This window comes from Numenius arquata, chromosome 8 (genome assembly GCF_964106895.1).
Source record: "Numenius arquata chromosome 8, bNumArq3.hap1.1, whole genome shotgun sequence".
NCBI classification, from domain to species: Eukaryota; Metazoa; Chordata; class Aves; order Charadriiformes; family Scolopacidae; genus Numenius; species Numenius arquata.
Window position 1 is genome coordinate 18,970,976 of NC_133583.1, and position 15,743 is coordinate 18,986,718.

Consider the following 15,743-nt stretch of genomic DNA (forward strand, 5'->3'; position numbering starts at 1 on the left):
TTTTCTGGGCCCCAGTCTCTTTCTGCAAGCTGGCATAGAGGGCCTGTCTCACCTCTACTTCTGGTTTGGGCAATGCTTTTGCCCAGGGGTTGAACAAGGAGGTTGGTGGTTTTGATGTGGAAAGATTTCTCTGTTCATTGTGGCTATTTCAAATTTCCAAACTTACTTTCTCTCTCTAATTAAAAATTCTAGCAAAAACACTGCCTCAGTGCAAAAGATGTCCACAAATCATAAGTATATTATTATGATCTTTGTGATATTTAGCCTAGAGTCCTTGGACATTTAAGTACATAAAAATCAGATTCCACAGCGTATGTTTGCAGCACTCCCCATTGCAAGGCTCATTGTGCAAGTACAGCAGTGAGCTTCCCAGCGCTGGTCAGCCCGTCACTTTCTCACATGGTATTTTTCAAAAGACTACAGTTGCTCAGTAATCCCATTTTTGTTGGAGAAAACACGGGGGTTTTAAAGATTATAATCTATTTGGAATTGTTCTCATATATATATATATGCTTAAAATACTGATTGATACAAACAAATTTGTGAAAGGACCACCTTTCTGCTGTTAAATGCTTCCTGTCTCTCTAGAGGTGCTGGACACCCAGATCTTCTCCTTGATTCAAAGGGTCTGCATATATAGAGTTGAGATGCCAAGCTTTAGGCATTTGTCTTTGGGGAAAAAATGGGTCACATTTGTGGAGAAAGGCAATTTGTAAATGTCTTTAAACACCAGGTAAGAAAAGAAAGGCAGCCGTAGGAGTGGGAACAGGCTTTCACTGTAATGATAAATGAGGACATTGCCAGAGTAGAGGTGAGATGTGGAGAGGTAGCCATGAATGGTGCTCTAAAGAAAAATTTTCATTATCCTGGGTATTCTCCAGGATACTGAAATCTCTGAAAAATGAAGAAATTAAAATATAATGTAACTTCACTGATGCAGTGAACAGTATTCATTCTAATTACTTCTCAGCTTTTTGGCAATGAAAATACGTTTGACATTTTTCAAGCGACAGCAGGTATTTGCCTGTTGTTTGCTTTTAAAACAATAGGTCAAACTGTGGTTTGGGTTTACCCAATTTCCAGGATAGAACGTTTGGGTGGAGTTAGGTGTTTTTGAGGTGGATAAGCTGAGCTATATGAACAAGAACTGTCCATCAATTTACTTTGTGCTTATGTTGTTATAGCCAGAATCAAACATTCTTTCATAGCTTTACCAGTATTGTCTAAAGTTAGAAAACATTTCGGTTTTGAAAAAACAAACAAAAACCCAACCCTGTTACGTACGTTAGCAGTTGTCAGCCATGTCTGCTGCTTGTATTGTCTTTGTCAAACTACCTTTTCCTTGCTTTGTCTCTTTCTCATTAAAGACAGGGTTTCCTCTTTCAGAAAAGAGCGCAGAAAGTTCATGACTTGTATTTTGCAAGTGGATGCAGATTTTTTTCAAGGCAGTGTGATTTTAAAAATGTTTTTTATGAATAAATTAATAAAGGCTAGGTCACCTAGTATTGTTAAAATATGCAGTGATCATCCTGCTGAACCAAGAAATCTATTTTTAAAGAAATAAGTAGCTCTAGCGTTTCAAATGAGTCTTCTTGGTCATGGGTTTTAACATTTTCACTTTCTTTTTTAGTAAGAAATCCTCTCACATGTAGACAACTTAACCATTAAAATTCTGTAGCTGTGTCTTATCACAGTTTTCTTATCATTTTGTTTTCTAAACAGTAGCATTAGTTTCTCTATCGAGCCCTCTTTTCCCTCACTCACAGATGAGCAACATGAGTGGTAGCTGCTCGTCATTAAGAAATAAAGTGAAACCAGTTTATGTGCTTATATCTTGCATGGTTATGCAGAACAAGATTAAAGTCCTACAGAATAACCGTGCCTGTCTTCATTTCTAATGATAAAATGTTTTTTGTTTCCTTCTGTGTTGAGACCTGAGAAGAGCATCATAACGATTTAATTATCTTTTTTTGTCCGAATCAGAAGGGATTCAGTCAGACCAGCCTCATGAAGAGGTGTGCTGGGTTTTTGTTCATTTGTGGGTTTGGTTTTTTTCTTTTCTAAATTGTTACTGGGTGTAAGACCGTCCATCTGATCCTGACAATTTTACCTTTCCCCAGAGATAAGAGCAATGAGGCATGTGCTGCTTGCCTTTTGGATTGCAACTTTATTTGTATACAGAACTTGCTGGTCAGAAATCTGTTGCATAGGCATGGCGTTTGTCAGTTCCCCAAGGACATCCCTTCCCTCCCCCATGTGCTGATAAGTATTCTGTCTTTTACTTTGATCCTCTGATGAAAAGTGCATGCTTCATCGTCTACTTGTGAGTGATGTTTCTTTCTCTTTTTTCTCTCTCTTTTGTCTTAATTTCCTGGCTTCTCTCCCTTTCCTTTCCCTTTATTCCCTCTCCTTTCTTTCTGATGCAGAGATGAAGATAGTTGGGTGTAAGTTTCTGCTTTTCTGTGTAATGTCTGCTTATTGCTTGCTTTTTCCCATTTTCATATCTTTCATGGAATGTTGGAGATTGGTAAAGATGGCAAATCATGACATCGTAGGGAAACTTTGGTACTAGAGAGGCACAGGCTTTGTCTTAGCAGTCTCTCTTCATACCACAGTGTTTCAGACAAATTTAGTAGCCATGACAGATAAATCAGGAGCAAAAGGGGGAAACATCTCAGCATCTGTTCTGTCAGTGAGCACAAAGTCATAGCAAAAATACATTAAGAAATGGACATGGCAAAATCCATCAGCTGTTCTCAGAATGTTCATGGCAAGAGAGTGAAAGAGACTAAAAGACATAATTACATAATAATTATCCCCACAAACCGTTTAGAAGTACAATAAAAAAAATTTTTGCCCTTAGTAAACTTCCAGAAATGGGGAGTTAAAATACTAAGCTGGAGGAGATAAGAAAAAAAATATATTAAAAATCAGCTTACTGCTATTGAAAGGAAACTGTTTAAGGGGAATCATTGAATTTAAAAAGAGCGTTGTATAAATTCCTTCCTAGACATAGAAGTCGTACAATGGGTAGCAAATAAACTAGTAAGTATTGTTTGTTCCTTTTCCTTGAAACAACTGAGTGTTCTGTTCGCTGAAAGCGAGAGGAGCACAGAGTTAAGCTTGCATAATGTTCTTTTTATAGGCGGAAAAAAAAAGTTAATTTAATTTGCTGTACAAGCAGTAGATAAAAGTTGTGCTTCCTCTTGCTGCTGTAGTATTACTTGCTATAATGTTAATAGTTGCATATTGTAGCTATTTCAAGAATATAGGCCTTGAAAAAATGAGTGAGGGGCAGAGAAAGAAACTGCTGAAATGGACATAGTGTGGTTCCCAGAGTGTCTGTCCATACCAGGCTGCTGCTTCTTGAGAGGCGAGCAGCGATGCGTGGGCAGCACAGCAGTTCCACACCAGGCTCCGAGGCGGCTTCTCTGTTAAAGCAAGGGAAGGTGCTGCAGTGTGAGGCCGGCACTCTGAGTGTGCTGAGACACAATTGAGAACAAGACCAAACGGTGAGCCAGAAAGAAGGCCAGAGAGCATTGGAGACCCTTCCCACACACTGTGCTTTGTCAGATTTATCCTTTGGTCTGTTTGTTTTGTGAAAATAATGTGGTGATCCCGAAGCTGATTGTGGGCCTCATTCTGTTAACCTCGTCGGTACTGAAAGTACTGCACTTCAGAAGCAGTCGCATGTTTTTCATTTGGAGAAAGTTAGAACTTCAAGGATGTATTAAGCTGTTTGAGATCAGAATCCAGTTACCAGCACCCTGCTCTTGTGCAGTGGCCTCCAAAGGTACCGCAGAGAAGGGCCGTGTCCGTCAGGGGAACGTCTGGTTCAAGAGTACTCTAGGCCAGAAAGAAGAGCAGTTGCCGATGTAAAGAGCTAGAACAAATACAGCCAAAAAACATTCTAAAGCTGTCCATGAATATAATTATTCTACATTTTATAGCTTGTCTCAAAGATTTTACTTACTTGCTGGACTGAGTCTCTTAGAGACCTTGGAGTTTTAACTGCTGTAACTTCACTGAGGTCAGTGGGGTGACACTGATTTACTATAGTTGTGGGGACCTTCGTTTATATATAGGACATAAATGTACAGATTTGTTTTTTCTGTGTCAGCCATTGTGGAAGCCCTGAGTGTCCTTCTTGCCCATTCATGGGTTGCTCTGGGGGTTATTGCCACTCTTCTATGAAACGCCAGTATTTTCAAAAAGATGCTAAACCCAGTGAAGTTAATGAGTCGAGTAGACAGTATATCACAGTGCGGGGCCCTCAGTAAATAGGACTGTCTCAACAATTTAACAAGTAGAGACATAAATACTAATTTTTATAGATAGATTTTTCTTCATATCCTTGGCTGCTTAAATTGTAAAAGACTAAACTTTCAGTTTAAAATATCCAGTGAAGACTCTCTGGATAAATACAGTTGTTGTACTAAGGTACCTTGAACTCGACCTGCACATCCCGAATGCCGTGAGCTGCCACTTTTCCCCAGCTCACAGGGGAATGATACGTGTCCTTTGGGGGTTCACAAAGTCACACAACACTGGGCTCTTAGAAAGCAAATTTGCTGGAATCAAGATGTCAAGAGATTTGTTTGTCTCTTTCACCTGTAGGAACTTACCTCAACTATGTAACCTTTTTCTGACAGAGTATTCGCCTGTATAAAACAGGGACCGTTCCTGCCCTCAGTGTACAAAATCTTTTAGGATCCCTGAATAAAAAGTGTTAGATTAAATGCAGACAGTTTCTGTAAATTGTTACTACTTTGCAGTTCAAATAACTGTCTTCTAGTGGAAAACCTACAAATCTTGCGAGGATAAATCTACTAATTATTCTCGTGGATACTAGATAACTGTTGGTCACTGGACCGCTTCATGGTATGAAGCCTTGAAAAGGAAAAATAAGTTATTTGAAGTCTTTCAATACATTATTCATATTGTAAACACAAAATGAGTATATGGCTTGTGTAGCCCTCCATCATTCTTTTTTTCCCCCTGTTACTGTTAAAATAGTTTCAGGTCATATGGGAAAGGTTTTCATTTCAATATAAACAAAACCCCAAAAGCTACAATTTAGAATGTAAACAACAGTTTTACATTTGACACAAGGCTTTGTAAATAGGTTAAAACCAGCAAAACAAATCCCCATGAAGGATGAAGGGAGGGTAAAAGAGGAGCCACATAACACATCAGAAAAGAATTCTTTTTCTATTATTGCAAAAAGTACTGTCATTGAAGACATAGCATATAGAATGAATCTCAGTAACTGCATATGTAAAAACTGCACATATTTTATGCTAAAAAGCAGTTTACATTTCATTTTAAATTGAAAACAATTGTAGAGAGATGGGCTTTAAAACAAATACCATTCTGAAAGCTCCCGTTAGGTTTATCAGTTCACTCTTGCCAGCCGTCTAACACACAGACCTCGGCTTAAAGTGTCATCCGCAGGTTTTTGTCTATAAATACTTCTGGCCTACTAGCCTTCTAGCACTTTTTTATTCCTGTACTAATGAGAGGAGGCCACAGCTGACCCAGTTTTATGATCTGCACTGCTCCGTTTCTGAGGATGTGAGGCTGATGTGATCCAAGTTGGTGTCACACAGTTTTTCTCTCAAAATGCGAGTTATTGTCACTTCAGAGCCAGTTCTGCTTGTGCAGTAGTTTGCCATGCAGAGGGCATGAGACATCTGGTCTGTTAAACAAGTTCTTTATTTATCTCTTTCTTTTTCTAGTAGAATTAAGCATGGGAAAAGCTCTAACTGCCAAGATTTTTGACTTGATGTGTAGCTGTCACTCTGTGTCAGAGCTGACAAGGATCACTTCTTCACCATACCGACCCTGTGCAAGCTGTGCTGTGCTGTTCGTGCATTGTGTGCTGCAGAATGGGTTCCCCAGCCTTGCAACTGGCATACTCCAAATGAAATTTTTAATGAACTGCCCCGTGTTCAAGCATTTACTCCAGTTTCTGTGCTGCCCATTAGTGCATCTGAGCTCAAACCCCTCAAAACTAGTAGCAGCTGGAGAAAAAAATTGGCTTGTGAGGGCTTGGCAAGAGATGTGCTGGGGAAAGGAGATACTTCTTTGTATTGAGATTATTTTCACTGAAATAAACAGAAGTGTTTGAGTTTGTAGTTTTAACTTCAGATTTTCAAGAAACAGATGGACTCCATACCTGATAGTTAAAAGTTTTTTGTCTTTCCTTTCCTTGATCCATTTTCTTTCCTATTTTTACTATATGTAATGACCTTTCTTATTTTTTTAAGATTCAATAGACAATATTTTTACAAGAGGTGTACCATTATACTTCAATAAAATACTTTTTCCCTTCTTTTTTCTTTATTTTTATGCAAAAATAAATGGTTTTCAAATTACCCCTCACCCCAAAGGCTTTTTTTTTAATTAGCGCAGTAATATCCCTCCTGTTAAACAGCTTAATAGAAGATAAGATACTATATATAACCAAATACTGCCTTTAATTGAGGCTGGAAAATGATTTGCAATCTGACATTGGACTTTGTGTAGCCAGACTGTCTTCCAGAAAAGAGGTCATAAATAGGAAGCTCCAAAATGCTAATTATAGTGAGTACAATTAATTTCTATTAAGCGTTACAGCATATAAATTGAATCTTCTTCCCCTCAGTTGTGCAAACTGCTCAGAAAAAAGGTTGGAGCCTGTTAAGCAGGAGGATTTTCAAAACAAAAGTCCCTACTCAAATTATCTTTTGTGATGAGTTTTGTATTTCCTTGATATTCCTATAGTCAACATATAGGTAGCTTAGCTTGATTTTATCAGCAAGATAATTTTCTCTGTTGTTGTGGACTGCGGAGTGTTGCATTTGATGATGGTTCTTTGATGAGAAAAAAACCAGATCAAATATTTGAGGTCTTTCACCAGCCTCTTGCTGTCATCTTTTTCCCGTTAATGAACCGTGGCGTTTCCAGGCCTCTGACCGTGAGGTGTTTCAGGCAGTCAGCTCTGCGTGAGTCCACAGTGAGAGGGAGGCTGATGGAAAAAGGAGGACGTTTTGCATACAGATTTCCATTCATAAGGAGCTCCTAGCGGAAAGCACCGAGTGTCAGCTACAGAGCTGTATTTTTTCCATGCTTAAAAAGTTGTACTTATCTCCAGAAATAAAAATGAAAGTAAAGAGAGGACTGAAAGCTTTTATTGTTTGTCCTTACAGTAGATTAAGGAACAAATTCTGTGGGGTTATAGACTTCAAGAAGAATTTGAAGTGCTTCTTTGACAGACACAAAAGGATATCCCTCACTGCCTGAGAGCAAATGCTGCGTATTTCATTGTGCTTCTGATTAATAAACAGATATAACTGCATCAGCTTCTCCAAGTACTGGGGTGGAAGAAATCAGACATTCAAGGAGTCTCTGTTTTGCTGGAGAACCATTCCATTACTTCATTATTTAAGTCTCCTGAGGCTGCTTAACAAAATACTTGCCTTGAAAGGGTTTAATTTTTTTATTATTTTATTTTTTTTGTATTTTTATATATTGCCTTTTAGTATGTTTGCCTTTGTGGCAAGTCAATAAAAAGAAGTGGTAAGTGAGCCGTCACAAAATGGTGACAGTAACTAAATCTTACCAAAAAACAGGTGCTACCTGCTGTGCTTTTGGTGCATACTTTAGAATTGACTGCATTATTTTTGAAAGCAGTTTCCCAAATCAGATTGTTAAAAAAAAAAAAAAAGTGACCTAGAATCTGTCAAATTCAGGGTAACAAGATGCCGAGATAGATGCTAGCATTTGTATTTCTGAATATAGTCGTTTGCTCTGAACGCTCTTAAAAATGAGGTAGTGTGAGGTTGGCAAGTATCCATACTGCCCCCTTTCTTACATCTGTGCATATGGACACCAGGGGCTCGCCAGAAATCTCACCCCCAAAAAATTAATAATTCTTTCTTAATCCATCTGAACTGAACTACAACCAGGTTTCAAAGAAGGCTGCTTTTATTTTGTTGTTATGATAAAAAGAAATTATGAAAACGTAGGAAATACTTGAAGAAGAGCTAACTGAACATAATTTTCTGCTGATCATCACAAAAATACTCATTTGTATTACAACATATTGGCAATAGGAAGTCTGATGTAAATGATGTTTTGTCAGGCGTAGCTTGATACTTCCAAATGCACTAACAAGGCAAAGTAGTAGCAGACTTTATTCCCTTCCCCACTTACACACAATAAAAGCAAGTGTTGATCCCAGGTTCACACTTAATAAAAGCATTACTAACAATGGTCTGATTTTATGCATTGATGTTAAAATGTTCATCTTTATTAACAATTAACTTGCCGCTTGGAATGATTTGGGCATCAGCCATAGTCTTGCAGAACACAGAAAATGGTTTGCAGAATCAAAATACGTTGCACACCGGCACTGAGTCTTCCGTGTTGAATTAAGGTGTGTGGCTCCGTTCTTTACTGTAGGTGATATACGCAATGACTTGTACCTGACCTTAGAAAAGGGAGACTTCGAAAGAGGTGGGAAAAGCGTGCAGAAGAACATTGAAGTGACCATGTATGTGCTCTACGCGGATGGAGAAATCTTGAAGGTAAGCGCTTGTTTCCTCTTTGAGCTTCAGGTGCCGTCCGCTTGCTCCACGGCCGTGTTCTCTTGTTGTCTCTGATGCAGGAGAAGTGCTGAACTAAAACTAGACCTTACTTCTTTTTTTGTAAGTTTTTAAACTATATATTATGGTAAAGGAAGTGGTGAGTTATAAATTCAAATTCGGAGCACGTCCTCTATATGGGTATAGGGTACTTGGAGAAAATATTCATGAACTGAAAAGCTTCTGTAATTTCAAAATGTAGTGTCAGTGGCTATAGTAAAAACAAAATTTAGTGTAACTGTAGTCAGAAAAAACTGAAGAGTATATGACAAATACCTAAAATTAAATAATGTGTCGTACAACGTGATGAACTGTGATTACAAGAGGGACTTTTAAATCTGTGTTGTTGGAGTTATGGTACTGAATGTAGTTTTAGAAAATAAATTTGAGTTGCCTTATTTCCAAGATGTTGGCTTTCACCCTGGGATGGCTCCATTCCAGCTGTGGATGGTGATGTCTAATCTTTTTCTTTCTTCTTCTGTTCTTACTTTTAGTATTATTGCAGAGAAGATAAGTCAGCTTTGTGTGGGGTGGGAGGGTGTGAGGATACAAAATTAAATGGAAAGTATTTTGACATAAACATCTACCAGAAATAACTTCCTCCTACTTTTTTTTTTTTTTTTACCTCCACTGCAATGAAATGGCCTTTGTAGCCATGATCACAGGAGAGTCTAAACAGCAAAGCACGTGTGTACCAAAATCATTGCCACAATTTTTTATTGTTTTATTGATTTCATTAAAAGTAAATTACGTCTCCTGAAAGGAACTGGTTTGTTCTCATAGCTGTTGCAGGAAGATCACAATCCTCTTCTGTGTAATTGCATTAGGCGTACCTTTCACATTGAGTGACGGAGTTTTAATCATGGCTTTATTTCACAGCAGTCTGCCAAAGACCAGAGTGGGTATTTACCCTCTAATATCAGCCTCTTCAAATGCTAACATACCTAATGTTAACTAATTACACTGTAACTGTGGTTAATGATTAAGTATAAAAGCCATATCATTTCTAGACATTATCAGTCTTTACTTCTCTGTGGTTTTGGTTGGAATGGTCATTCACAGATATGAAGTTATCTTTTTCTTACCCCTTGCCTGTTATTACTACTGTAGCTACTGCAGGGCTTTACGTGGGATAGGGGAACAGACATGCTACAAACAAAGAAAGAACAGTAAAAGGTAGTCAATCTCATGGGGAACAAAATCAGGAGAACATTTGTCATAAAGGAGAGACTTTACACATAAAGGACATATTTAAAAGAAAAAGTTTATACCGGTTTTTATGTCATTGCTCCTCTGTATAGTTGCAGTCAAAGCAAAAAAGATTTACATCAGGGAGATCTTTGGTTCATGATGTCTAATGATCCCTTAGATCCACTGAATTTCAAGCATACAGACACTAGGATTCTTCTACATAGGAAATACTCAAAGGTGTAAGCTAGCAAATCTACTGAAAAATATATAAAAAGGCCATCAAGGACTGTAGAAATTGAACTCTCCTTCCCTTTAATTTGAACTCATTCTCACTGTTTACATACATTTGTGTTCTCTCATAACTGCGGAATAGAACTAGAAAAATAACATATAAAACTGAGTATCAGTTGAATTGAATATAGAGGCAAAGTTCAAAAGTGCTAAATGACAATTTGAGAGAATAATGACATGCACATAAGAGAAAGAAGCAGCTATTTAGAATTGAGTTTGCAAGCTAATCATGTCGCCTCTTTTTTTCATCACTGCCACAGTTTCTACATGATTTAAAAATTCTGCAAATTCATCTACCAAAGTTAAAGCGAATGAGACAGCCATCTGGAATTACTTCTAACTTAGTGGATTATCTTGCCATTCAAGGGTAATGTCCTTGTCCTTGTAGGAGACAGTTGACCCTATTGGGTGTATGTGGCTGCTCTAAGTCTATAGAAATGCCCTGAAAATTACAAGGATTCAGCTCCTTAGACTGTAGATTTCCAGTTTGTCTCAACTTTCAGAATGCAGGTTTCTAGAATCCAAGCAGAGTTTGTGCTCAGGATCTTCCCCAGGTTTCAGGTGAAAAGCCCTGAGAAGAAAGAGCTTCATCAGTTCTAACCATCCCACCTGCGCTGTGGGTTTTGGGAAATCTGGGGATCCATTTACTTAAATTTAACACAGGTCTGTTAGACTGGGTTGGTTTAGTATGCCACTAAATGGGTACTGTTTTACCTTTTATATTAAGAATTTAGTTTTAAACCCTAGATGGATTCTTTTTCACTGCAGCTGTCTGGTTTATGTAATCTTTGGTATGGACACCTAGAGCAGTGTGTGGTGACCTGCCATCTTCCATTAGGAGGGAGCTGGTTTCACCCAAAGACAGAATGTAATTTCATTCCTAAATGAAGCAGCTGTAAAGAGACTGTAAAGGACTTCCATTTCAAGCATTCAGCATAATCTAAAAGAAAATACTAAAGACTGCGACAAGAGGAGTCTAATAGCATTTTAATGTGAATGTTAAGAACAAGGTGGGTGGTGGAGAGGGCTTGGTGTGCTGATGAAGGTTGGGTTCCCTGTCCCCTGAATGATCACTTGCATGACCCAAGGTTGCTTTCACAGTCAAGTGTAGCTATTTTCTTTCTTCTGTTTCATTTGTTTTATTATGACATTAATAAGTTTCAGTAGGTGATACAGTAGAAAAACTAATAAAAAACTCCAATTTAAGCTTACAATGGTACGGGCAGAGCACCGAAAGTTTAATCATTGACCCCGAAGCGCTGCTGTTCTTGGCTGAAATATCCTTTACTGTTCCTGACCTCTGGCCTTTCCGAAGCAGAGACAAATGAGACAGTGTGTGCCAAGTTACACACTGCAGTGGGGAAATTGCCACAAAATTTTCATCTGATATTAGAATAAAATCTGTGCTTTTCCTGACCAGCAGAACAACCCAAATCTGAGTTACGCCTTTGTGAAAGCTTTAGCAGAACCACACACAGCATTAATGAGAATATTCTGTCTCAAATCCATATTGCAGTTTAGTATATCTTGGTCCAGAAATAGTTCTATTGAAAACAGTGAAATTATTCCCAGAATGCGGTGCTGTTCAAAATGAAAATGAGTATTTCCTTTTCAAAATGGTCTTACTCAATTGTTAGTATCTTTCAGTATATAGTCTGAAAAATAAAAAGCCGTGACACATTTCTTACTTATTCTTCTTTCTATTCTGGTAGCAGGAATATCTTATCAATCGGAGGGCATAACTTTTTCTGGCTTAGCTTCCCTCCTCAGACTACGGATTATAGTATAAATGCATAAAAACTACATTAACAACCAGAAGAAAGACTCTTCCCCTGTTCGTTTATTTAAAGTTGATAGCATGAAGCAGCATTCAAAGGCTGACCATTTGGCTGCCAAGGCAGGTAATTTTTTGAGGCAACAGGAAAAACTCACATGAAAACTTGAATTTTTAGCGTACCTTATAGAAGAAATACAGATACTACTTTACCTTCTCCTAAGAACCTAATGCAGAATGAGGTCTTGGAATTGCTATGCTGAGCCCGACACATTACACTTACCAAAAAACTGTATCTGGGATATTGCAGGCATTCTGTTTTTTAGTGCTGCCACCACTGCTCTCACTCCAACCTGTTCATGTCTCCAACAGTTAGTTCTTGTTGCTATATTTAAAAAATCACCTTTGTCCTGGGATTGTGGCACATACCGTATGGTTACTAAGACTTACTTGAGAGGACTGAGTTTTCTGACTAGATGCTACAGTCACTCAGTTTGGATTAGACCTGTGCAGGGAGGCTGTTTGTGCATTGAATCCCAAAATTCTAGAGAACTTTTCTTTCTTTTTGGGCTTCTTCACAAATTCTTAACTTTTCGAAGCCAGAATAATATTACCACAGGTCGAACTAACTGGATCTGGTTAATGGGATACACTTGACTTGATAGTCCCTTCATTACAGATGAAAAAAAAAAAAATAAAATCAACATTGTTGATATTTTCTTGGAATGGAATTTAGAGATGCCTTGGGCAAATGACCGGTAGTTCTTCTTGTCGTGATACTGTTCCATGTGGGGTGTTTTTACGTCAGAATTTGTATTGCATATGTCATTCTAGGTGTGCTTAGCTTCTGTTTCTTCCTGGGTTTGTTATCCTTAGAGATGCTAAAAGTGAAGACACTCTAAGATGTCTTTTTTTCCTGCATGGTTTTACAAGATACCACCTGTAGGTGCTAGGTCTAGAACATGGGTTAGTGCCTATATAAAAAAATGTGTTTTCCACTCCTTGTCTTCATTAGAAAGGACCTTTTACTGTCCTTATTTCAGGACTTCAGTATTTCTCCTAACTTCCTTTGCTCATGTTTTGGCTACGGATTTCTATATGTCTTAAATAATGCCAATTAATTTTTTTCTTCATCTGTATTTTGAGAATTTTGTTCAAGTTCTCTGAGCTTTTTATATCTAAAAGCAGAAATTTAGATCCCATGGTATTTATAGGTGATGACTATTCAACAGAAACTCTTTGCTTACCACTAACTCAGAATTTTCTGGGATACTCGGTGAGGCTGGATGGTTGTAGTTTCAAAAGACCAGTATTTCTAGAAGCTTGAAAAGTTCAGGTATCACTTCTGAACTGAGGTACTGAAGCAGAAATCTGATTAGGTGATATTTTCAGAAAAGTCTATTATTACAATTGATGGTCCTATTAGGTCCTTTTTTCTTTACATATTTGAACTTAATGTGTTTGTTGTATCCACACTATGCTTGATAGAAAACTTAGCTTAAATAATAACTTAAGATTCCTGAGTTCATGCAGTATCAATAGGTCTCCTAGCTCATCTGTTGACCCAAAACACAGTTTAAAGATCTCTTCAAAAATTTCAGGTTTCATTGTGTCTGAGTTTCTGCTTCTGACTCTTCTTTTATGTCTACAGAAAGACATGAATTATATAAAGGTTATCACCGTGTAATAAAATGACTCATCTGTAGTGATGTGATCTCTTTTAATCTTAAATTGTTTTCTTTTGTTCCAGGACTGCATCAGCCTGGGCTCAGGAGAGCCAAGCAGGAGCGCGTACCACTCGTTTGTCCTTTACCACAATAACAGCCCTCGATGGGGGGAAATCATCAAGTTGCCCATCCCTATAGACAGGTTCCGTGGGTCTCACCTCCGCTTTGAGTTCAGACATTGCTCCAGTGAGTGCGAAATACAACCAAGAGAAATCCAAAACAGCTGAGGTCTTTCTGCTGTCAGCGTGTATTTAGATGAGGCTGTTACTGGGTGGAAAGCAGGAAAGTGCTGCCAACTTAAATACAGGGAAGGTGCACTGCTAATTAGCGGGTCGCTACATTTATTAAACAGCACATTAAAAACATCATGAACAATCAGTGCAGGGCAAAACATTTTGTAGATGTTTTCCCCTGCTGTTCTTTTGCTCTATTTTCCTGGAGAATGTTTTCTTTACAGCAGGTACCTTTTATATTTTATTATGATCGGCAGGTTTGTGCTTGTTTTGAGGCTCCTTGATCATTTGCATAGAATTAGACATGCTATATTATGTGTTGTTTCTTATGTAGCCTGCGTGGCCTTGTTAGGCATGCAGAGAAGTTAGTGAATAACCGTGTGGTATATATGGACAGACAGAATATGTATAAATATGATTCCTTATTTCTGTCTCTTGCTACAGCAAAAGACAAGGGAGAAAAGAAGCTCTTTGGTTTTGCATTCACTCCATTGATGAGAGATGATGGCACCACCTTGTCGGATGATATCCATGAGCTTTATGTTTATAAGGTACTAATTTTTCTCTGCAGGCTTTTCACCTACTTGTCTCTACTGCAGTTTAAATAAGTAACGGTCGCTACGTTATCTTTTTTCCCCCTCATTAGAAGTGTGTGAGGAACAGGTTAATAGTAGTTTCAGAATTTTATAAATTCTAAATTACGTGACTAGGTATGGATACAGCCTTCTGTTCTAGGTACAGCTCACTTTTTCCCTTCAGATGATGATGATTTGTCTTCTGTTAATCCTATCTATTTTGAATTCAAACATACTACTGTTTATGAGCATTCAGTACTTTTACCAGCCTTTTAACAGTCTACAGTATTACTCTATACCTTTGTGTTATGAAATTGTGCTGTACTTCAGATGCATCATGTTACAGTGCTACAGCCTGGTCACCCTGTAGCAAGGGATTTGGGGCGAGTTGTTTGGGGTTTTTTTCCATCCTGCTGATTCACCTTGGTTTATTTCTTTTGTATGATATTCAGACAGCAGGACTCAGCTGTACAGATAAGTTCTAAAGCGTCGGTGGTTAGGAGACCCCACTTTCTAGAGCTGGGTCTGTTCTGTGTATGTACAGGCCCCAAAGGTGGTAAGCACGGCTTTTTCCTTACAAGTGTTTTCGTGCATCAAAACGATCAATAAAAGTACAGTTAGGCAGTTGCTGTCGGGGTGTGAGTATGTGGGTATGAGTACGTGAGGCAGTTGCTGTCGGGGTGCGAGTATGTGAGACAGAGTAGTTAAAATTCCATTTCTTGTCCTGTACCCACAGTGTGATGAGAACAGCACGTTTAACAACCACGCACTGTACCTGGGGCTGCCTTGCTGCAAAGAGGACTACAACGGCTGCCCCAACATCCCTTCCAGCCTCATTTTCCAGCGCAGCACCAAAGAGACCTTCTCAGTCTCCACACAGCTTTCTTCTACCAAACTGACCCAGAATGGTAAGTAGCTGATCCTTCAAAACTGCCCAAGGCAACAGGGATTATGAAAAAGGGATATAAGACATGTGCGCTTTGTTTATTTTACTAAAATACTCCTTTGTTACAATTTCATTATATGTATGCTTTTTTTTAACTAACACTATTGAAATGAGCAGAAACTGGTTTTTTGAGGAAATAAGGATATTGAAAGATGGCAGAGAAATTACAGACGTTAAGTGCAAGAGAAGGCTAATATGTTAAAGCAAAGTTAATTTTCATTAAATAATTGAAGAACAAAAAATTCAATGTTAGCACTTAACACAAACCAAAGTTCTTTTTGTTTGGTTTTTACAGAGTTACTAAGTAAATAAAAAATTGTTGCTGCAACATCCCTGAAAGCATGGGAAGACAAAGGTCAAGCCACATAGGGAAAACTGC

General features: G+C 38.2%; 1 protein-coding gene across 1 annotated transcript in view; it reads left to right on the forward strand.

The window, feature by feature from the left end:
• Positions 1–15,743, forward strand: part of DOCK3 (dedicator of cytokinesis 3) — a 195,197-nt gene that overhangs the window by 112,538 nt on the left and 66,916 nt on the right. Inside the window, exons 15-19 of the mRNA XM_074151695.1 lie at positions 2,427–2,444; positions 8,446–8,570; positions 13,634–13,796; positions 14,288–14,394; positions 15,155–15,326. Of these exons, the coding sequence (XP_074007796.1) occupies positions 2,427–2,444; positions 8,446–8,570; positions 13,634–13,796; positions 14,288–14,394; positions 15,155–15,326 (585 nt within the window). The remainder of the gene's footprint in view (positions 1–2,426; positions 2,445–8,445; positions 8,571–13,633; positions 13,797–14,287; positions 14,395–15,154; positions 15,327–15,743) is intronic.